Source organism: Syngnathus scovelli, chromosome 15 (assembly GCF_024217435.2).
Source record: "Syngnathus scovelli strain Florida chromosome 15, RoL_Ssco_1.2, whole genome shotgun sequence".
Taxonomy (NCBI): domain Eukaryota; kingdom Metazoa; phylum Chordata; class Actinopteri; order Syngnathiformes; family Syngnathidae; genus Syngnathus; species Syngnathus scovelli.
Window position 1 is genome coordinate 3,301,499 of NC_090861.1, and position 23,455 is coordinate 3,324,953.

The 23,455-nt window shown below is 45.3% G+C and overlaps 3 protein-coding genes across 5 annotated transcripts; 1 reads left to right on the forward strand and 2 right to left on the reverse strand.

Moving 5' to 3' along the window:
• Positions 1–190: 190 nt before the first annotated feature.
• LOC125982408 (uncharacterized) lies at positions 191–1,821 on the reverse strand. The gene is made up of 5 exons (XM_049742966.2): positions 1,354–1,821; positions 1,080–1,200; positions 763–833; positions 433–684; positions 191–297 (listed from the first exon to the last, which is right to left on the reverse strand). The coding sequence occupies exons 1-5, from the start codon at positions 1,522–1,524 to the stop codon at positions 253–255; spliced, it is 660 nt and encodes a 219-aa protein (XP_049598923.1). The 5' UTR covers positions 1,525–1,821; the 3' UTR covers positions 191–252.
• Positions 1,379–22,946, forward strand: tmigd1 (transmembrane and immunoglobulin domain containing 1). Of its 2 annotated transcripts, XM_049742929.1 has the most exons (9): positions 1,379–1,500; positions 3,471–3,562; positions 20,515–20,809; positions 21,111–21,293; positions 21,444–21,506; positions 21,768–22,052; positions 22,115–22,402; positions 22,473–22,576; positions 22,668–22,946. In XM_049742929.1, the coding sequence occupies exons 4-9, from the start codon at positions 21,203–21,205 to the stop codon at positions 22,677–22,679; spliced, it is 843 nt and encodes a 280-aa protein (XP_049598886.1). In that variant the 5' UTR covers positions 1,379–1,500; positions 3,471–3,562; positions 20,515–20,809; positions 21,111–21,202; the 3' UTR covers positions 22,680–22,946. The 2 variants fall into 2 exon arrangements, with proteins under 2 accessions (XP_049598886.1, XP_049598887.1); XM_049742930.2 differs by lacking the exons at positions 1,379–1,500; positions 3,471–3,562; positions 20,515–20,809 and having other exon boundaries at positions 21,167–21,307.
• Positions 4,168–9,144, reverse strand: si:dkey-175g6.2 (uncharacterized). Of its 2 annotated transcripts, none has more exons than XM_049742792.2 (2): positions 8,869–9,144; positions 4,168–7,335 (listed from the first exon to the last, which is right to left on the reverse strand). In XM_049742792.2, exon 2 carries the CDS (start codon positions 7,304–7,306, stop codon positions 5,483–5,485), a length of 1,824 nt encoding a protein of 607 aa, XP_049598749.1. In that variant the 5' UTR covers positions 7,307–7,335; positions 8,869–9,144; the 3' UTR covers positions 4,168–5,482. The 2 variants fall into 2 exon arrangements, with proteins under 2 accessions (XP_049598749.1, XP_049598751.1); XM_049742794.2 differs by lacking the exon at positions 8,869–9,144 and adding an exon at positions 7,845–8,064.
• Positions 22,947–23,455: the final 509 nt, after the last annotated feature.

Consider the following 23,455-nt stretch of genomic DNA (forward strand, 5'->3'; position numbering starts at 1 on the left):
TATTCAAACAAAAATGTCTTTATTTTTGTACCCAAATGAAATTAAAGCGGTTAATAAAAATATATATAATGAAAAAACATGGTTAAATATAAACTAAAATAATCATACATGCTGTTATCAATTTTATTCACCTTGTTTCTGCATATCTTCACGTCATATAAAAAAGACAAACAGCAAAAAAAGATACGTTTTTCCTTTATTATTAGCATGGTGATTGGTGCTGTATGGCAAAATTCTATTTGTTCCAAAATTCTATTTGTTGGGGTTGCGCAGCCCGTCAAACTGGAGACACTTTGTCTGCAAGGAGAAGCACAACATATGAGATCAACTGCAGTGTTTTTACTTGTGCAAATGACCCCCCCTCCAGTGTACCTAATATAATATGACGTGTGTCGTTGTGGGTGAGGGGTCGTATGTGTGCTGTTTAATAACCTCGTGCCAGGTGAGCGTGTCAGCGGGCAGTGCCAAGTGGCAGTGGGGGCACGCTCGCTGCATCTGCTGCTGCTCATCATCATCAGTTCCATCTGGAGTTCCCCTGAGCCCACAACTGGGCCCCTCGCTGCCCCACAGGGGACGACACGGCGCGTGCGAGGAGCAGGCCACGCCGAAGTGGGGGCGTGGGTCCGTCTGGTAGTTCATCTTTTGGCCACCAGACGGCAGCAGAGACAAAGAATCCGAATCCTGCTGTAATATCAAAGAAATATCTTAGTCATCATGACTAAAATTCAGATTTTTTTTTTTTTAAAACAGACGTTTGGTAACCTGAGAAGCTCCAGGGTGATACCGTGGGTCAAGAGACCTGAGACAGTACCAACATGGTTCCGATGGGACGTCTGCACCAAAGTAGCCATTAAAATGGGAATGAAATAGTAAGTCGTGTTCACCTTACACCAAAATTGAGCACTTCAATTGATGGAAAGTCATTATTCCAGCATCAGTCCATTTTTTTAACCCACCACTTTTAAGAGTGCATAATAAAAAAAATGCATATAATAATTTACAAGCAGGAAATAATGATAAAACGGTTTCATTCTTTTCATTCACTTATGTCATTACAAAAATGATAGTGTGTGTTTTACCATCTATACTGGAGGGATGTGATGACAATAGCCCGGGTGTCAGCTCTACCTCTATCGGTGGGGGGCACAGTGGGGGGGCATCACTCTGCATGTCATCTTGTGAGCTCTCGAGGTTGTTGACCTGTAAACAATTTTAATTTATTCAAATGCCCCAAAGAAATAATTAAATCAATTTGAGGGTTTGTAATGAGCATTTTTTTTTCAATGCAATTTTTTCCAATGCAGCAACTTTTCATATTTGTAAAGTAGTTTTTATTATCCCAAAAGAACAAACCTTAATCTCTGTCTCCCCATCACAGGCGATTATTTGAAGACGTCCTCCATTTCCTCCGCCCCCGTTTTCCACTTCCGCTGTTTTACCTGAGAACTTTTCACACCCGTCGTCCTCTTCACCGACTCTTCTCAAATCAGTCCCGCCGAGGTGAGATACAGTCATTAAATCCATCCTCCTCTTGCAAAATGTCCGAGTAGAATGTTATCAAGGTGGGCTCACCTTTCTTTCTCCCTGCGCCCGACAGTGTGAAACGGAAACTACAGGTGTTGAATATTTAATGCTAGCGAATGGCTCACAAAAAGATCGCCCTAAAGACTCACAGAGGGGCCGAGGCTCGGGTGTCCTCCCGCTTCGGAGATAAACAATCGGGTCATCCCGAGACATAATTTTCACAAATTTTAGTGTTTTCTGCAACCATTGTATAATGTTAAACTGGGCACTTATCTGATAGGATACAAAAATGAAGAGCAGAATAACAAAAACAAACAAAACGTGACCCGCAATTGTTGTAGTTGTCCACCAGATGGCGCCTAAACATAAAAACACAAGCTAAAAAAATGATTCCTCAACGACTTCAGTAGACAACGTGCTCGCGATTAGTGAAAATCCGCGTATCATTGGAAGCCACACGTGCATAGGATTTTTTTTTTCCTTTTTAATCCGGTTTACATGCTACCCACAAAACACACAACCACTGCTTCCAACGTAACTGTGACGTCACGGCCCATGCACGAGCCACGAGAATTGGACTGCACGAGTAACAAAAATACTAAAATATTGTGTACATGAACATATTATATTTCAAGCGAAAGTACATTTAAAATAAAAATAAAAATTCCAACCCCGTATGCTGATTAACACGTTTAAAGCGGAGACAGGGCCACCTCGTGCACGCCACCAGCATCATTTACCACTGCCAAAGTCAAAAATCTGTCCTACTGACCTCAAGCACCCTCCCACCCCAACCTCTATGCACACACGCCTTTTTTTTTTGTCTGCACTTTGATGCGGTGAGGCAGCCATTTGCAAAGCGCAATCACCTAAATTACACAGCGAGCCAATTGCTGCTTTCAGGGTCATTGTGCAGAACTGGAACGTGTGTGTGTGTCTGTCTGTTCGTCCTCTAAGTGCACGGCAGGTAGGTAGTAATTGGAGTGACCGGCCCCCCTTTCCCTATATATATGTGTGTGTGTGTGTTTGGTGGGAGGAGGACGACGGCGAGAACATAAGTGGTGATGACTCACCGCCAGTCTATTGTGCCAGCAGTGCAGCAGCGAGAGTGCTTTTCGCCCTGTTCGCCTTCCCTTGCTCTTTTTTTTTTTTTTTTTTTTCAACAAGAAATTGCGAGATGAGAGGATGAAAAGGGGCTGGTGGGGGGGGTAAACTGGGGTAGCGGTGAAATAATAGGCAATGAACAAAGGTGGCGGGTAAGGGGAGGAAAAAGGCAGATGAGAGACAAAAGGCAAAGCAAGATGAAGGCCTCCTTCACTGCTCTTAATGGTCGCTGAGAGCTGCATTGATGAGGCCTAATATGTCCAAATAGCAGAAAAAAGATGTTTGATGTTATTTTTTTCCCCCCTTTTCTTATCCGAAGTAGCCACCACACAAAACCTGGCGAAGCAACCGGACCACCTGAAAAATTGGGAATTCGATAGAAATTCGCTTTTCAAATTGTCATCAAAACATCATTTGTACATCAGTTGGCGGACATCATATCCGATGCTCCCTCCTTCGTCTTTGCCCGAGGCAATCTTAAAATCTTTTTGTCATTTCCTCAGCGCTTGTACTATACGCCGGCGTCAGCGTGTAAGGCGTCGGCGCTGCGGCGATAAGAAACGAGAAAGTCAAAGTTAAGGAGTTCTTTCTTATTGAATTAGAGCTCTTTAAGCGCCAAGGATTTCACGCCCGGGAATTGTGGCAGCGGACATTTTGTAGATAAGAAATAGTGCCGTATCAACACAAGGGGAGGTCCGTCGGGGTACGAACGGGTTGTCCACAAACTAGTCATTCAATTTAATTTGATTTGTTTCAACTTTTTAAATGGGATTTAATTTTTGACGATACCAAGTCATTCAACAGCAACAAAACCCGACTTGCATGACAATTTTCTGTTAAAGGTTCGGCAAATTTCCGGGTGGTCCGCAGCCCTCTGACCCACCCGAAAAGATCCGCCCCTGGATCATGCTGACCACCCCAAGAGAAATATGTGGTAAGATGACATTTTGTTTATGATCTTTTTTTTTTTTTTTTGACTAGTAAATGTTATTTTCAGTATACCCTTGAGTGTGCCCCCGGGCCGTAGTTTGGACAACCCTGCCATACACAATACAACCAACACCTGATTTTTTTTATAAATCTTAATCCCTTAAGAATAAATCCCTTTATGAGTATGCACGTGTTTTTTTGACCCCAGCATAAATCATTTCCATTATTTCTTATGAGATGAAAAATTGAAACGAGTTGAATCACAACACACAAAATGTGCGTGTGTACTTTTTCTGGTGTCTGTGTATGCACTTTTTCCAGAATTGTGTGTGTGTCACGGCCACATGAAAATGACTCATTTTAGTGTGACAGCGTCGCAATGTTGAGGTTGCAAGCCGGTGCAATGTCCTTTAAAGTAATGTGTGTGCGTGCACGCGTGTGTGAAGATGGATGACTCATGCGCCAATCACAAGTCAATCACCGCCTCTTTCTTTCCTTCCTTCTTTCCTTCCTTCCTTCCTTTTTACCTTTTTGCTCCCATCCTCACTGCCCGATATCCACCAAAACCACCAAATTCCAAGACAGCCAGAAGCCATGAAAAAAATCACCTTTAATAAAATAATTGCTTTTATTTATGATTTTTTTTTTTTTTTTTTTTAAAGGATAGTATAGCAAAACTAGTGGTCATCATCGTCATGCTGTTCTGTACACATTGCACGGGCATGTTTTTATTTCACACTGTACATGTTACAATGCTAACGGTGACATCAATCACAAACACTCGTTCACACAGATGGCGTCAGCAGGTCTTTCTCCTTCTTGTTTTTTTTAATTATTAGTGTTCACAGTTTTAATGAGAGAAGACAGCCATCTTGAATTCTCCACACTGTTTTATTTTTTTTCCACATTTTTTTGTCCTTTTTTCAAAGATGCAAGTAGAAAGACGTGCATGTTGTTTGTTTGTTTTCATTTTTTTTTTTAAATAGCACAATCCCTGACACTTCCCCCACCCCACCGCAAGCTCGTCATTGAATTTCTTCAGGAAATGAACAAAAGCGATTGGTCCCCCCACACTGGTGGCGGCGGACTTCAAGTATATATATATTTTTAAACAAAACTAAAGTGATGAACGGGCCCTCGTGCCGATTTACACATGGTTAACCCACAAAATGATCAAACTTTTTTTTAATGTATGTCAATTGGATATTACCCCTTTAAGCATTTTTTTTTTTTTTTGGCCAGAATGAATTTCAAATCCCTTATAACAACGCAAAGATTCCACGAGGGCCCTAAAGATTATGGATACAATCAACAACAACAATAAAATTATATGAATCATGCTAAAAAAGATGACATAAAATCGCATCCAATCGGATGGCAAGAATGATGGCGAAACCTCGGCCCACCAGATCTGGAAGTGTTTTGTGCTTTGTGGGGACCGCGGGGCTTCGGGATGAGACGAGTGTGTGTAAGGCAAAAATTCTGGGGGTTAAAAAAAAAAAAAAAAATCAAAAAATATATGTGCCCTCCCTTAAATTGTAAAAGGCACCTGCACACATCTGATACAACCAAAAACTTGTCTGATTTTTTTTTTGGGAGTGTGTGTGTGTCTGTGTGTGTAATGTAACATACAAAGACATGTTGTAAACATGGTTCCAGTGACGCTGTGTGTTGTAGAAAACCTGAATGGAGACGGACGTACTCCGCCCTGTGTTCACAATGTAAACATGGCGAAGTGCAGGGTAAGCCCCTCCCAGCCCCATTCATCTGACCGAACCTTTTCAACAACATCAAAAAAATAATGGATTAGAACAAACTGGAATCTCATTCCTGGACCATCCAAGTGATACATTTTAGCCTTACGATAACACCGCCCCCACCCTGGGCTTCAAATCCCCCCCCCCTCCCTCCCTAAACCAGTCATTCAGTACATTCTACGCTTCATGTAGATCCTCTCGATAAAGTTCTCCAGCTCCTCCTCACTGTCCATCTGAGGCACCAGGCCGTCTTCCTCGTAGTCGTCGTCCCGGGTTGTGGCCGGCTGGTAGTAAAAGGGGGGCCGCCTGCCCCTCCGGGGCGGGGCCAGGGGTTTCGGGGGCGGCAGGGGCTGGTAGGTCCGTGGGTGGGGCAGGATATAGTTAGAGATGTACGGGGTGTCGGGCAAGCGGGGCGCCGGCCTCTGCCTCCAGCCCTGCCCCCGGTTCTTGCCCTGGCCCCTGTGCCTACGTCGCGGACCCTGCGGATCAAGGTCCTGGGTGTTGAAGGTCTGGTCCCGGGCGGAAGGGGGCTTGCCGTAGTACTGCGGCTTGGGGTAAGGGAAGTAGACTGGGTAGTACGCCCGATATGGCTTCTGGTAGTACGGGTAGGAAGGGAAGGCCAGGAACTGTTTCTGGGGTTTGTACCAGTAGTCGATGGGGCTCTGAGGCTGGTACCACAAGTCCTGTTTGCGCGACTTGCCTTTGTCCTTCTGCCACTTCTTCATGGACTTGTAGGAGGCCTTGTAGGGGGCCTTGTAGGGGGCTTTCTTGGGGTTTTTGGAGGCCGTGTAGTGGTAGATGGGCGGCGCGGCTAGAGGGGGGGGCACCAGGGGCCTAAATCGGGGCACCACGGGTAAGGCGGCAACCGCAGGGAGCTGCTGCTGTAGTTCTTTTCGCTTCTTCTTCTTCTCCTCCACGTCGCTGATGATCTCGATGACGTCGTCAGCCGGCAGGTGCAGCTTGCTGCTGATCTCGATGAGACGATCGATCATCTGTTGGTCCAGGTCGTCCTCGTCCTGGACGGGGAGGAGGACTTCCTCGGAGCGCTTGTCCTCGGCAGCGTTGCTGCTTTTCTGCCGCGGTTTGAGGAAGGCCTGCTGCTTGCGGCCCATGTACTGGAGCAGCATGTCGGAGGCCACGTCGGCCAAACGCTGCTCCTCCTCGCGGGCTCGCTCGGCTTCCTCCTGCTGCCTGAGTACCTCCAGCTTCTCAGCCTGGGCCCTGGCCTCCTCCTCCATGCGGCTCAGGCTCTCGTCCTCCTCCTCCACCTCCTCCTCCAGCTCGCCGCCCTCGTCCTCAAAGTCATCCATGAAGTTACCGCCGTTGATGGGGCCGGCCTGGGCGGCAGAATTTTCCTGCCAGTGGAGCTTCTTTCCAGCTCGGGCCAACTGTGTGTTGTACGCCTTGTAGCCCTTCAGGGGTGGCAGAATCTCATTGTCTTGGAGGCCCAAATCAATGTTCTGGAAGTAGCCGCGGATTTTGCGCTGCAGGGAGCTGTCGTCCCCCTGGGGGGCGGAAGCCAGGAAACTATCAACTGGTGTTTTCTCCGGGAGGTCCTCATTTGACCGCCCGTGACCTCGTTCCTCCTCAAAGTCTTGGACAACCTCATCAGCCCCGGACTGCCTCCTTATCTCATTGACGTCCACCAAGCTAGAGGACTCCTCCTGTCTCTCGTCCCCCTCCTGTCTTTCGTCACCCTCCAGGTCCAGAGCCTGTAGGAGGACTGCAAGCACCCGTGCCGGGTCCGATCCCAGCTCCGGACGCTCGTCCCGGTCCCGCGACGTATTGTTGCCTCCGCCATCGTCGCCCTGGGGCGGCAAAACAACCACCGTCTCCTCCTCTTTCTCCGCCGCCCCTCCCTCTGCTGTCCCTCTGCCCTCGGGTTCGGCCCATGCGGGGGCAGCGTTGGTGGCCAGCCACAGAGTGACGGTGAGGAGGACCAATAGGATGAGGCGGGCTGAGGGAGGGGGGTGATGACTGGTCATGACCATGCAGGGCAGGCAGGAGGGAGGTGATGCACCTGTGAGGGGAGGGGGGGGGGGGCACAACATGCAAGCCAGGACAGTTAGATTTAAAATACAAATATTACACCCCCCCCCAAAAAAAATCCTCTGAATTGAAGTGACAGAATAAGTGGAAAAAAATAGACTCTCACGAATATGAATCATACTCATTCCAAAATCATTTGCGCGTGTCACGATGAGGAGGCAAGGTTTGGATTTGAATGTTTTTAAGCGCACCGTCGTTTCTTAACCGAGCCCACACAGAAATGTCCTCAATGTCTTTTTTAATTTCATTTTCATTCTCGATTCTTTGATGACGTGGAGATTTGCTTTTCTCACATTGGGACGGTTTAAATCAACAATTTTGACGCACAGAATTGGCGCAACGCATTGCCATTTCTCTCCCCCCCCCACCCCCCCACCCCCCAACGCAACATTTTGCTTTTAGTACCACCACGTCTAGATTAAACTGTACAAATTATACTTTTTATTTTTCAAACCATTCGCAACAAAATGCGGCTCTCACCTCCTCCTCTCGCGAGCCAACAAAGCCAGGAGGGGGTCGTGCGCTCCAGCCATCTTTTTTTTTTTTTTTGGGCGCGCGCAATTTGTCACGAAGAAAAAAGAAATATGTATTTGGAAGAGAAAAAAAAAACACGAAAGAATATGTAATCCTATAAAGATCCCGTGAGTAAAAGCGACGGCGTGGAAGTCATGCGTGGTAAAAAGCTGCAAGGCACGCTTGAGTTACTTAAACCCCCCCACGTACACCCACCCTCCTCTTCCTCCTCCCAAGCAAATAGCAAATTATCTGGATGGTCCATTTGAAGCCCCCCCGCCCACTGCAATCACCCTCTTTGCAGGAAGAGTGTGGGCGCTGTCATAAAAAAAAAGCTTTTGTCCGGTTTTTTTTTATAGCGTGGGCACGTCCCCCCCACGATTCAGTTTGCGTGTTGTGGCGGAATGCACGCGAGCCCCAAATTTTTATCCGCGCCACACTACATCCAGCACATTTATTTATTTGTATTTTTTTTAATATTTATCTATTTATTTTGCGTTTCCCTTTTGGTAATTCGTTATTTTCTATAACGAAACACGTGCACGCCCCCCCCCCCCCATCGTCCCGTCTCTCCACGTCATCAATGCACAATAATTGAATTCAAATTGAAGTTTAAAAATAAATTCACTGGCTTGTTCAAAATAGACCGATTTAATTGACTATAAATGTCGCCGTTGTGGAGTTTAAAAAAAAACGAAACGAAAACAAATGCGCGTTGTTCAATTTGTGTTAAAAAAAAAATCAATTTGGCGCAATATGGCACGTGCCAATGCGGGTTAAAAGGGGGGTAAAAACAGATTTCGTTTAGTTATTATTCGTATTGCATTATTATACCACATAAGAAAACGTGAGTTACAATGGATTATTTGTAAAGGTATTTTTTCCTCCTCTTAAATAAAATGCGAATAAGAGATAAAACGCGCAATTGCCATTACAATACCACAAAATGATGAATGAATGAAGAAATGGATGAATGAATTTTCTCACCTACCTGGGGTCCCACTATAGTGGGGTGGTGGGGGTGGGGGGCGAGCGATGGGGGGGTAAAAAAAAAAAAAGTCAAAGTAAAGCTCCAAAAATTAATCTCATCAAGTCTGGGGAGAATTTAAAATCTTCTCTTTCTTCTCAGCCTGCGCGCGACATTTAAGAATATTCAGATAAAAATGTTTCTCTTTCAAAACAAATCAAAACTGCTTTTTGTCACTTTAAGCCGTGCAGCTAATGTATTGTAGTGGATGTTTTCAGCACCACGGCCAGCGCAACTTTATTGTATATACCCTCCGTGGAACCACGTGACTACATCACCGACCCCCCCCCCTCCCCACATTCACCACCACAACACCCCCCCCCTCCATACGCCACCCCCAGCTGCAGGCTGTGCTGACGTCACGTCCATTGATAAGAACGTTGGTGTGGAGATGGCACCAACGCCCCCACATACCCCCCCCCTCCCACCCTCCTCCCTTCCACTCCCCTTCCCTCCAGCATGAATGAAGGGAAATGGCATGAATGAAATATTCCTCAATGAAGAGAGAGAGTGAGTGAGTGAGAGATGGAGCAGCCATTTTGCACGACTTCTTAAATCTTCCGCTGCACCAGGGGAAAATTAAGGGGTGGTGTTGGGGAAGGGGGGGGCGACCTTGTTAACGAGCTATCAATTAGTGCTGCTTTGTGCGTGTGGATGAAGTGCACTTTAACAACGTTGTGCTTTTTTTGCATCTCGTTCAATTGTTGGTTGAAATATTTCTATTGGTTGATTGGGGATTTCTGACTGCCCTTGAAGGCAGCACGGGAATTTAAGTTGGTAGACTTAGATGCAAGAATGGAAAATCAGTTATAGACGTAACACTTTAGGAATGTTCCCGAAGGCAACACTAGATGGATGGTTAGAAAATCATTTGGGAGCGAGGAAAGCTATGATTTCTGACTGTCCTTGAAGGCAACACATGACTTTAGGTAGATATTTAGCTTGGTAGATAGACTGAGGGTGTGCAATATACAAGATTTAATATGATTTAAAAGTTCTAAATTGATTTTTCTTGGACTCACTTTTTGTACGTCATAAACTGCATTTGAACAGGGGTGTGTAGACTTGTTCTAAAAATATCCACTGCAGACAGACATATTTTTTTTTGGACTGAACTAATCAGTTGTGCAGGACCAGAAACTGTCCACGAAAGATTTATTCTGCTTGTATATCATCTTTTTTTTTTCCCAGTCCAATTATATACGTCACTGTAATTAGTATTGATTCACCCATGAGAGTCACCCAAGCGTAAGTCAACAGGTGAGAGAAGGAAAGTGGTCTGTTCTCACTGATATGATTGACAAACATTATGACGCGCGCCGCCGCCATTTTGTTTTCCTCTGGCTGTGGGGAATACAGAAATCTTTATTTTTATAATCTCGTTGTCAGGCGAAGACAGTTTTGATGCACAAAGGCTGAATCGAGCAAAGTGGAGAGACTGAGTCATTTCAAGAGTGCACCGAGATGCTAGCAAATATGTTTTTATGCTCTATTTTCCGTTTTGTCAAGCCACTGATCGATGAACATGAAAGCTAGATCAGCTTCTATGATTTCAGACTGCCATTGAAGGCATCATTCAATGAATGAATGGATGAATGGATACGCATTTAACTTGATGAATGGATGGATTCAGTTCGCAGGTCACTTGTGTGAGGAAAATAAGATTGGAGTCTGTTCCTGAAGGCACCACTCAAACAATGGACACTTACCAGCACAGACATTTGCGTGAGAAAAGCTCTAATTTCAAACAGCCCCTAAGGCATCACATGACAACCTCTGCTTGATTAGATTGCATTGCGAGGGAGGGGGCGGAGGAGGGGGGGGGGCATCGTTATTTGCGTGCCGAAATGCTTGATGACGGTGCCGATGATGACAGCGGCACTGGAGGTGTGCCGCAGGGCAGATGTTGGCTAATATCACGGCCTTGGCATTATCAACTGCCACTCTGCATTAGCCGCCCCTTTGCGCAACAAACCACCTCCCCCCCCCACCCCCCACGAGCCCCCGCCACCAAACCTGACTCACACTCGACCACTGCACAACACCTCGCCGCCTTTTGTCTCTCGCTCTAAAACAAAAATGTAATATTTGCAAAGATTTTGAAATGAAAACGGAGGGAACACTTGAACGTGTCTTTGAAGGTCTCTCAAGGTACTGGGTAATGACCTCGTAAAAATGGCCGCCAAAAGGTTCCTCATTCTCTCTCTGTGGCCGTCTGTGGTCGGAGTTAATTAAACGGAACAAAAGGCCATTGACGCGGAGCCTCGCAGGAGCTTGGCTCACGTTTAATCGACGAAAAGTTTCTCCTCTGCAAAGTTTGGAGTTCGACTCAAGAAGGATGCACCATGTGCATGCCAGGCCACTAGTTGGCAGTGTTGTCACCGCCCTTTTTTTTTTTAAGATTTCCATTGGTTCTGCTGACACCAAATAAGCTTTTTGAGAGAAATTCAAAAACCAAGACCAAGAACTGCAGTGTATGGACATATTCATCTTTGTGGTGCTATCGCCAACTAGTGGCCTGGCATGCACATTACAACTTTTTTGTTTGTAGTTCTGCATGAATACCCGTAACTCACGTGAGAGTTTTCTCTGCTGTTTTACTGAGATAATTGAGACTCTGGGCGAAGAGCCTTTATGTTCCCTTTAATCACCTTCTTTTGTGCTGACGTAGGAGGAGATGCTTTGAGAATGATGAACCTGCACGCTGGCATGGCTGTCTTTTACTTTCTTTTTTTTTTTGTCTGCGCTAATGCAGCTGCCGGGAGCACAACACCTTCAAGTGATAAAGTGCAGCCGAGCGATTAGCATACGCTTTTCCCACCCACGCCGCCGCGCTCCGCCAAGGCTGGAAATGGACGAGTAATTGCGTTGTAAGGTTCCCGCAACACAATGGACCCCCGGGAAGGTGGCGCCGTATGCGGGACCTGTGTGCCCACGCTCTAATCTTCCACCATGTTGCACCCTTTTAATCAGAAGAATATCCATAATAGTTCGCACTGTGTTCCATTGTTGTCCCTAGACCTTCTGAGCAATTTTGCTATGCCAAAGCAACAGGTGGCGCTATATATTAGCGCTGCGAATGAGTCGTAATTCGATTGGATATCGTGAGTCTTCTGCTAACTGAAATGAGGCAAAAAACTAAGAAATCTCGTTGTATCGGTAGACTCGCCTGACTTGTGTGTGTGTGGGCAATATTGATTCCCAGAAAGAAGCACTTAACCCAAGAAGTTGTACCTGTACGTACCTGGAAGTGCTTTATTGAGAAAGCTTCTTTAGCATTTAGCGGTGGCTAATGTGTTGAGCAAATGGTCCACTTGAAAGATGCACGGAGAGTGCGGCGTGTCAGCAATGTGCTGCTTTATAGACTGTGAGCGGCTCGTAATGAAAAATCCACAGTGCGTCAAACATAATGAATACCGATCCATAAGGCCGTCAAAGCCATCCAAGAATGAGCCGTGAATGGCTATCCATCGCCACCCATCCAAATTATTTTCCCCTCATTCTCCATTACAAAGAAAGAGGAGCAGGACGAGGGGCGCCAGGAGGGTGGGGTCGGGGGGTGGTCGTGAATGATGGCGGCGGTCCCGGGGCGGCCGGCAAATTTGAGGTTGATGAGGCGTTTCATACGGGCAGCGCAAAGACATCAGCGCCCGCCATCAATCTCCGCGCCTCGCGTCAGTAAACACGCATCCAACGCCAAGGCGGGATCGGCCCCGCCGCACCGAAGCAGTAGCAGGCCTCGGACCCGTTAATAGAAGCTAGAATGGCTACTCGGTTGTTTTTCAACTTCCTGGTGGTTTCAGAGCAACTCCTGGGTTAAGTTTTGTTTCAAAATAGATGCATGTGCTGTTTTCGTGTCATTTCTTGGGTTGTTTGTATACTTTTTGGGTTTTACCATACCGCCACCTAGTGGACTGGAGTAGAAATACAACTCAAATTGACTTTTTTTGCTTCCTTTCTATTTCAAATTTACAATTGACTTTTTCTACTTTTACTAACAGCAAAAGTTGTTTACAAAAATCTCTTCTCTCTTTGTCTTCTGACAAGAATTTGGTATGCTAAGCTATGCTGCTTTTGCATGCATTTATTATTGCTTGAGGCTGCAAAATTGAGTATGCACCACAAGCCATTTATTTCCATGCCAGCAAAGCAATATTTTTCTTCTACCCTTTGGAAGAACAAGAATAATAGGGTTTTTAAAAACAGAAGTTTAAGGGCGAAATCTTTTTTTAACCATTTCATTTTAAAAGCATTTAATACGTATGAATTTGAGACGCGGCGCTTGTTATTGTCAGCCTGAGGTTGACAAGCAGCTTTTAACAATCTGCAACAGTGTGGAGAGGACAAAAATAGCTGCAGCACAGCAAATGACATAAAACAGATAACCGCTCATAATGTCATCATGACCTTTGCAAAAATAAATGCTGCTCTTACAAAGTTGATACTGAAAATTTCAATTTAGCAATAGGTTTGTGAGCGTGATGGCTAAATTCAATTAATTTCCTGGATTTATTTGCAATGTAATTGAAAATATAATCAAGTCAACAATTCAGTACATTTACAAAAGTACAAAAAATTATTTAATCACGCAAAACAATCACCTAAACAAGTACATTACATTTAATTAAATGACATTGAAAACATTGATATAAAAATAAACACATATATATAAAATAAAGGGAAATTATGTTGAATTAAAAAGCATACAATTTTATTAATTTCCATCTATATTAAATTGTACTCATGTTAAAGTTTAATGAAATATGATAAACACAATACTGCATAAAGTTAAATTAAAGAGAAAATTTAAATACATGAAAGCATACAAATGTCATTGTATGGAATTCAGTCTACTAAGCCACATTAAATCAAATAAGATTTAATTTTATTAAAACAAATAAAATAAAATATCAAGTTTCCATTGCTTCGCTCTTGTTGCTACCTAATAAGGCGGAACATTGTGTGGTATGAACTCGTCTGTGATGTGGAGGCCACACACACATACACACACACACACACCCCTATAGATCTAGAATCCATAGTAGTCGATAATATAGCTTGGAGAGCCCGAGGCGAGAGAGCCGAGCGAGTCCTGATGAAAAGTGTTATCGGTTATCAGCGCCGCAGCCCGACTGGCAGGGAAGTCATTTGGAACGCCCTAATGTGCCTGCGTGACTCATTGACAACATCTACAGCGACAAACAATCTCGCATCCTGTGTGTGTGTGTGTGTGTGTTACTAATTCTTCCCGTAAGAAACAATGTGAATAGATTGAATTCATTGACGGTAAATTTGTTGCTAGGAGCTTCTCAATGCCCTAAAATGGCCGCTTCAAAACAAAATGGCCGACTTTAAAAACTTGAGATAGTTTCACGTGGTTTTGGCGGGCTAATTAGCAACATAGCTGGGGTTTTTTTGGTCATCTATGAAGCTAACATGTTTCTGTTATCGTTTTTGTCGACATTAAAGTCGATTAACAAGTCGTTTTTTTTCGTCATCGATGAAAGTAACGTGTTTGGGTAGGCTCCGAAACCGACGCTGAGTTCAAGCTGACCTTGTTGAAAAGCTTGTATGCCTTCAGCTCTTTTCAAGTCGATAGCGCACGGGGGGAATTTTCCCATTTTCTTTATCTGCGACTCGGCGAGGCGCTCGGGCAGCCGCCGGTGTGTTTGCCGTATGTAAGTGGCCGTTCTAAACGCGCCTCTTGTCTCCGCTATCATTTTCACCCCCTCCCCATTTCTTCTCCATTCCGCCGCCGTCCGCTCATTCTCATTTGCCTCCCTATCACACCAGCGTGTATTCCATTTCCAACAGCGGGCGTGCTTATCGCGAGTCTGCCGCCAGACAGCAGCAGCAGAAGCTTCGGCGCCATTTCTAATAATTTGACCCTCTCACATATCACTCAAACCGGAAATTTCGCCGGTCACCGACCTCATTTAAACTTTCTGCGATTGTTGAGGAATGAGTGAGCAAAATTTTGTGCTGAACAATTCTGAAAAAACACATTTTTTAACCTCCTGATATTGTATTCAAGATGGCAGTTTTTTGGGGTGATTATTTTTTGGTATTCAAGATCCTATTCCCATGTAATTTTTTTTTTAAATAACCAAGCTTAGAGATGATAGCTGAGAAGACATTTTGGGTGAGGCGGCGACTGCTCAGGTTGCTGATTGTGCACCACGGGCGACTGCGAACACAAATAACAGACGCAGCAGCGCGCCGAGTTATGTCTGACAGCACACAAATGTAAAAACGCGAGAATGACAACCTATTATCATTTTTTTCTTGAAATGCTTTTTTTTGATAGATCGTTTTTTCCATTCATTATGTAGGCCCCGAAAAAGTCTCAAATAGCCCAAATTGCTAATTAAGTCAGCCATTTTGTTCGCAGGCGGCCATTTTAGGTAATTTTTCCACGGGGGTCCTTCAAAACTTCTCTTTTTTTCACCCCACTCTGCGGCTGATGAGTTCTCTGAAACAGAGGGGCTGTGATTGGGCACATCCGTTTATTTTTTTTTCTTCCAGTCTGTCTCCCGTGGCAACCACCAAGCCGATTCCTCGAGCCTTCTTTCATTGCGACGCCTCCGATTGTGTTGTCGTTCAACCAAGACAATACGCTTTGTGACTATCGTCCGGGATTATACGCAGCAACGCTCGGCTGCGCATCGGCGTGCCCGCGCACGTGCTGCGTGCGTGCGTGTGTGGTGCCTACAGGTGACTCATCGTACTGCAGATGACCACAATGTGCTGCTGCTGTTTGAAAATTCCAAGCTCACGTGTCTTCGTCATCCTCCTATTTCTCCTCGACACGATTCCTACTTGAGCTCAAAATGTCCAGCTCACACACAATTTTAATATCGAGAAAGAAACACATCACGTTGTTTTAAAAAGAACACCGAGGCCTATTTCCATATTCATAATTTTATGCGTTTCAGTGAGAGCTCATGAGCAAAAAATAGAAAATCACGTATGGAAAGTAAATTGCGTGTTGCGTAAGTGTGATGTCACATTTGTTTAAAAAAAAAAGAGGAAAAATAGGTGGTTTATTTTGATTTTTTTAAAATTATTTTTGCACGCAAATCAATGAAATAATCCTGCGGATAAATAATCCTGTTAGGTGACGCTTCTCACTGTCGTGGTTGGAAACATGAGCCAAAATAGATCAGCCTAATCTTTGTCGTGCACACACACACACATTTCCATGGTAATTACCCCCGAGCCTTTCTCAGGGGCCCGGGGGGGCCCCACGGGTGACGGCGGTCTCACAAGAGTCCCAGTTGGCCCATTGAGGAGATCATTAGATTGGTTAGTGTAATCTACAACAAGCCCCCTGAGTGTGTACATGTGTGCGTGTGTGCGTGTGTGTGTGTCCACGCGTTAAGCGGCTGTTCAATGGACTCGGAGGGTCCGCTGGGGGGGGGGGGGTGCGGACATTAGCTTTACTGCCGCCATCGGAGGGTCTTGTTTAGCCGCAGCTGGGATTTGAACCCCCCTCGGGAGTTCGCCTGATGGTTCATGATAGCGCACTTGAATGGAAAAGGAAATAGCTGTTAAATTGCCAGCCCCCCCTAAAAAAAAAAAAAAATGCATTCATGAAACAAAAAGAAAGAAAACATTTTCTTTTTTCCTTCTTATTTTTCCTTTTTTTGCAAAAGATGAGTCATTTTTGTTCGTCTTGTTTTGCTCTCTAAAAAAGAAAAAAAAATGGGGGTGATAATGAAATGTTTTTTCTTCTTATTAGGAACCTAAGAAAAGACTTTTTAATATTTATATAAAAAAACAAAACAAGGCGAGCTTCCTTCTGCAGTCTTTCAGAAACAAGAATTAATTTTGTTGCTTCTAGAAATCAAACCAACGCTATGTCATATCGTCTATTTTTTCATTGCTACCATTTCCTCGTGTATTGTAATTAAAATAAAAAAGACAGCAGCGCTGTTAAAACATTTGATCACACTATTGGTTCTATTTTTTCCTGATTTTGTGCAAAATAGGCAGCTTGACTTCGCCAATCAGCGGCCTGGCTCTTTTAAACGCTCTGCCATTTTCCTGCCGTCGTTTGACACAAGAAAAAAAACAAAAAAAAGCTCCATTTTTTTTTCCTCCCTCGCTCTCTTTCCATCCGGCGGAGTGAAAAGGAGAGTGAGGAGGAAGAGGAAGAGAGGGGCGACTGATTGCTCCTTTTGTTTAAGAGTGAAGCTCGCCACCTCTCGGGGGATAATTGGCGCACGAGGAGGCTTAACGTGGCAAATAAAAGAGAAAGGGGAAAAAAAAAAAAAAGATTGCTTGGGCTCGGAATTTCAACCTTTTCAAGGTCTAACACTTGATTTGTTGTTTTATTGGCTTCTTTGGTGATTAAGAAAACACGTATGACTCAATATTGCTCGGACCTTACGAGGAGAAAATAGTCTTAAATCATTCCATTTGTCAAAGACTCTAAAAATTGCCAGCGCCATTGATGAATCTTTTTTGATGACAAAAAAATAGCGTGTAAGATTCCCACCTCATTTCCAATTCCATTCGATATTCCTGGTGATGACTCACTTGTTTTCTTTTGTCTTTACGTCGGCGTAATTAACGACAAAACTGTAAAGCATACCGCGTACACAATAAAATCCTCGTCTGTCGTAAACACACCGCACACGAGCCACGTCCTGCGCAAACACCGATGACCTTTTTCCCCTTGCAGACGCACGTCACGGCCGGCGAGTACATTGTGACTATCACAGCTGGCTTGTCTTCAACGTCAGTGTGTGTGTCTGTGTGCGTTTGTGTGTCTGCTTCATATTCTAGTCACAACCTGGCATAGTGTGCACATTTTCAAAGATACTGGTTTGAAAGTGGTTTTAATTCGGTTTTATGTACCTGTCGGGACCTTTCCAAACACCATTTAGTTTAAGGGTGCTAATGAGGTTTAAAAAAAAAAAGATGCATGTTTTGTTTGGTCAAATTGTCTTCAAATTTTGCAACATTGAACAATCAATCGATAATTCTCCAGAAAAGTTTTAACTTGATGACAGCTAATTTGGTCAAGTTAAAGCAAACCAGTCATGCCTCTCTTTTTAATTTCCTTAAATAATTTCTAGTGTAAGCACCATTTTCCAAAACATCAATGACAAGTTAGCATCATTGCCGAAACTAATAACCTCCAACTACTCATTCAAAATTTTTTTTTTCGCCAGCCATCTTTAAGTGCAGCAGTGGGCGTGACCCTCTCCGCAGGGCGGTGGCGACGAAAAGGGGGGGGGGGGGGGCACATTTATGAGTCATCCGCTCAGAGAGCGCCCCTTTAGGCTCAAGTTATTTCTTTATTTTGCGCTGACTCCTCTTTCCACACCTCCAGCGCGCCGCGTACGTAGATAAGATGGCCAGCGTGAGTCATATCGTCGTGCCAGGTGGCCGTTTTGACGCTCGCTGAGCTTTGGAGAGGTAAAGACGGTAGAAACAAAGCTACATGGGAATGTGCCGAGGGATGGAGGGAGGGAGGGAGGGAGGCGTGAGGGATGAGGGAAGATGGAGAGAAGGGAGGAGGGAGGGGTGGTGCTGATGCCGGCGGCCTGATGACTCATGGCAGTGCTGCGCTTTGTGCGTCACTGGCGCTGGCTGGAGGAGATAGCGAGGAGAAGGTCTACGCATTTAATTACACACACTGTACGCACACACACACACGCGTGTGCACTAAATTATATCCCCAATTACACTCTTTACATGCGAGTGATTTAAGCTTCCAGGTGTTTTCCTGCACGCTGGTCTCGCTCGTCAAGTATTTGGGAAAAGATCCCGCGAGGTGTACGTGGAAACAAATTAAAAGCGCCTTCAAGCCGGCAGTCGCGGAGATGTGACTGGAATGTGAAGAGGACGCACACACCGGTGATCCAAATGGCGGTCGAGACAATTTGGACTTTTGAGTCGTTAAATGAATAATGTGGCTAAATATCCGTTTCATCTAATGTACACGTTTGCTAAGATGATAAATTCGACGGACTCATCTTGGGTTTTTATTTCTTCTAAAACATCCTTTGCTTGATGCACGTGGGCCAATTAGACGCGGCAAAACCGTGACGGCCGCTACGCTAGGCGTTGCGTCCCCCGCGAGCCGCCTGATGAAACATTGCGTTTTGGCTGCAATAGCTCATACGGCAATAATAGCGATCACGACTCAAGCCTCGGCTGACGGACGCACGGCGTCCCGCGAGGTCCGGTTCAAAGGCTTTATTAGCTCGCCGCTAATAGCGGCTATCTGTTATCTTGTTACGCCACTCGCGCACATTCATCACCCATGCATCCTGCGCTGTCCTGATAAAGCCTGCTAACTTTCGGGATCTTTGTAAGGCTTTTTTTTTAATGAGCTGGATGGGTAGAGAAAAAAAATCTGTCCATTTCAGTAACTGGCGCTGAAACAGTTTTCAAACGGATGCTAGGTTAGATGTTATTCATATTAGCATTGCTAGTCGGGGAGTCTTGATTTGTTTTGACAGTAGTTTGAAAGCGCACTGCCGACACCTGCAGGTTAAGTCCGACACGCGTACTATATATGTAGCTTAAAGCCAAAACAAAACAAAAAAAACTCCCGCCCTGAAGGGTATGGTTTGAAAGTGAGCTAAGCGGCCCACCCGCCCGCCCGCCCTCTCCGCAAGGTCAAACAGCCGCCACAGTCAATGAGCCTCTTCAGTCGACAAAGCTCGGAATTAACGCCGAGTATCGTCCCCCCCCCACCAGTGGCTCGTCGGAGGGTGCCACGCGGAGGACGGCGTGTCACGATGCGATGGGCGGGAGGAGGGGGAGCGTCGGGGGGGGTTTGTGACGCCACGGCTTCGTCAGGCGGATGAGTCACAGGCTGAAAAACGGGAGCCGACGGTGTCTTTTCCGGTAGAAGAAGTGAAATTAGGACACTCGATGCGCCCATCAGACAAGGACTTAATTAAGGGGCAATCACATCTAAGCAAATTATGCCAGCGCTGCCTCGACGGGCTGCCGTTATGATCGCTATCTGTAATGTTGCTCAAACACGGGCCTGTGACTCACTGGCCTAGATTACTTTTCATGTTTTACTTCTCGCAGCACAAAATACAAATATCGCCGCAACCCGTCTAACGTCCTGCTTCGTGCAAATGACACAAAATTGCTCGCCCCCAAATGGTGGCAGCTCAAGTGTTTGCAGGTGACAGCAACCCCCCCCCCCACCTCCCCCCTTTATCATCCTCACCCCCACCTCTCTTTGTGTCCACCCCCTTGACCAAGTTCACTCCCGTCTTGGTGGTTACCCTCTCCTGTCTCGTGATTATCAGCAGCACCAGAACGCGTACCCGCCATTATCTCCGAAAGCCCCTCAAAGCTTTTTAACATGCAATCGGCGCCCCCCCCCCGCCCAATCTACCACCCCCAATCCACCACCCCTTTGTTCCTCCATCTTAGCTCCGCCTCTTGTGACGCTGCCGCTACCATTAACTACGCCACATCACAGTGACGAGCCCCCCCCCCCCCACCACCACCATCACCACCAACCCATCTCGGCGCTATCATCATCATCATCCTAATCACACCACCGGACCCCTTATCTCCCATCACCAAATCTGCTCTGACACAAAGCAATTATCTCTCATTTGCTCACAGATTCCCAGCCGCCAATCAACCACTCCCCCCCCCCCCCCAAAAAAAAAAACCCACCCAACAACCCTCCCATCGCTACCTAGTGGGGAAAGGTGGTACTACGTCATGGGCCATCAATGACACTGCGCATGAACACTGAAAGCGGGCGGGGACGACGGACCCTGGTGGGCTTTGCCGCATCACTGATTATGGGTGATGCCGCCCACGCGACGTGACTTCGTCATCATGGCTTCCTGTCATGAAGCCGAGAGCGCCACCTAGAGGGAGGACATGGAGGTCTTCCAAAACCTGCAATGAGGTAGACGTATTATTAAATAGATTATTTTTGTCTACGTAACCTTTTTTCTTGTAAAATCATCCCGGGAAGAAACTAAGAAATATAAAATTGTTTTAGTAAATAAAAATTTCGTGCTATAGCGTCCAATCAGATTGTTTCATTATTATCTCTAACACAGTACAAAGTAAGAACCTTGTTGATTTTTAGTAGGGCTATACCACTCACAGCCACTTGGGGCAGCACGTTCACCTTTTTTTTTTTTTTTTTACTCTGCTGCTGATCTGTATCTTTTATTGTCTTTTTTTTTTTTTTTTTTTTGAAGGCGCTGGCACTGCAATCCTTTTCATGTCCACACCCAAGATTGAGCACTGCCAATAAAAAATACAACAATAAACGGAGGTCAGAAACTTAAACATGATTGATAACAAACAGCGGGAAGTCATAAAGGTGAACTCCTCGTCGGCGTCTTTAAAAGCTGACACATTGTCACGTCTCAAATCTTCAGGTGAGCACACTCAGGTGAGCTACAACGCTTGCCGCTCAGAATCAGTGTGTGTTGTTATTTTAGTTGTGTTACTTTTTTTTCAACATTGACAAAAGGACATCATGAAGAGCGTATGATTAATTCTAAACTTTTCTCTCACTTTCTTATCAGGAAGGAATAAAATGGGATCCTACTGTGTTCTTGTGTTAGCGCTTTGTGCGGCACAAACATTGTGTAAGTATGACATGCACACACACAAATACACACTAATAACCTTTCAATTCCAAGAAACCAGCATCGTGCGTCATACGGGCGTTTTTGTTGTTGTTGTTTTTTTTCTCCGCCAAGGCCGAATTGTACTTTTGATTGCTGTTTGTTAAAATGTAAAAAAATCAAGCTCAAAATTTTAAGGGGACAAATTTCAATACAATATTAAATTGGACAATTGAACTAATTTTTTTTTTTCTCATCTGCTAATCTATCCTTCGTCCCAAGGCGTCACCATCGAATCGGTGCCCAACAAGGATGGCGAGGGGGTCATCTTGACCGAACTGGAGCGAACCGTTTCGCTGGTGTGTTCCAGCAACCGATCCGAGGATGACGGAGCGGAACTGGTTTGGCTGAGGAACGGCGCCACGGTGATTCTCCACCAAGGAAACCGCAAGGGACAAAGTGCCGTGTGCATCATGCCGGTCATCCACCAGGACAACGGCGCCACCTTCACCTGCCGCCTGAGCAGCAACGCCAGCATTGAGGCTTCCGTCACACTCAATGTCACATGTGTGTTATCTCATTGCCATTGACGGCTATGGACGTCAAATAATACCTGATTATTATACCAGATGCGCCCATGCTGTCGGGATCCGAGGGCGTATGGGTGGAGGATGCCTCATCGTTGATGCTGAGCTGTGACATTTTCGCCAACCCGCCCGTCTCCTCGATGCGGTGGACCCTTAACGGCAGCGCTATCGACATAATCGCAGGGGGCTTCACCCTGACCAACGACGGCTTCACGAGCCGGCTGTCCGCCAACAAGGTGGAGAAGAGTAAGCATGAGGGCCTCTACCGATGCACGGTGGACTCGCCCGTCTACGGAATCAAGAGCAAGGACTTCCTGGTTACTGTCACAGGTGAATCCTTGTGGTCTACAACCCACTGTTGAGCTTCCATGGTCCTAATTTTGTTTGTTGTCTTCCACAGAAAAGACCGTCAAGTTTCCACTGATGCCCATCATTGCCGGCGTGGTTGTGGTGTCCCTTACGGCGATCCTTGCCATTGTTTCACGCTGGGAGAGAATCATCAAGGTAACGTGACAAAAGTATTGAAACAAAAGCCGGGCTTAAGTGTCTTTTGTCGCAGCGTGTCTTTTAACACTCAGCTTTTGTCTGCCGACAGTGCTGCAAGTGAAGGATCGTCTGCGCTCGGTTAGCTTAGCGCTAAGAGAACCAGCCATTTAACCAAGTCATTTTGTAGCGCTCCACTTGGCTGCTCGTTTCCATGACAACAGGAAGGAGCCCTTGCCTTTAATTAGCTTTGCGTGAAGCTAAGGCTAAGATACCCGACAAATTAAACGACTCCTGATGTAGCCCTCTGTGAGGATGCCTGAAGCTGTTGTGTAATGCGTTATATAAATAAAGTTGTATTGTATTTTATTGTATTAACCTTCAAAGTAAAGAGTCCTTTTGTAGCACTCCACGAGGATGCCTTTTTATTCTAAATTATAACTCAACGAGACTGCCAACGAGTAGACATGAAGCTAACGCAGTACTTTTGACTTTTTACTTAAATGCTTACGCTTAACAAACATGTTTATTTATTTTGGTTAATTTATGTGGGGAATCTATTATTTTACCAAATTGGGAGGAAGATTATTTTTCATTGCACATTCTTTTTGCGTCCAAGACACTAAGTGGATTTGCAATGTCTTCTTTCACTGTTAAATTTCAAAGCTTGAACTTTAACTCCCTACTGAATGACGCTGGCTCATTAAAATGGTGTTATACATTTACTTTAAATGCAACAAAAAAAATGATGTGTCAATGTCCAAGGCCAAGCTCACAATGTCACTTAGCCCATAAAATAAAATATGGTGATGTACGTGTTCACATAAAAAACTTGACGAATAATCTAAATAGATAATAAATGAGTTCACACGTTTTTGTGATAGGAATAACCCAAAACCA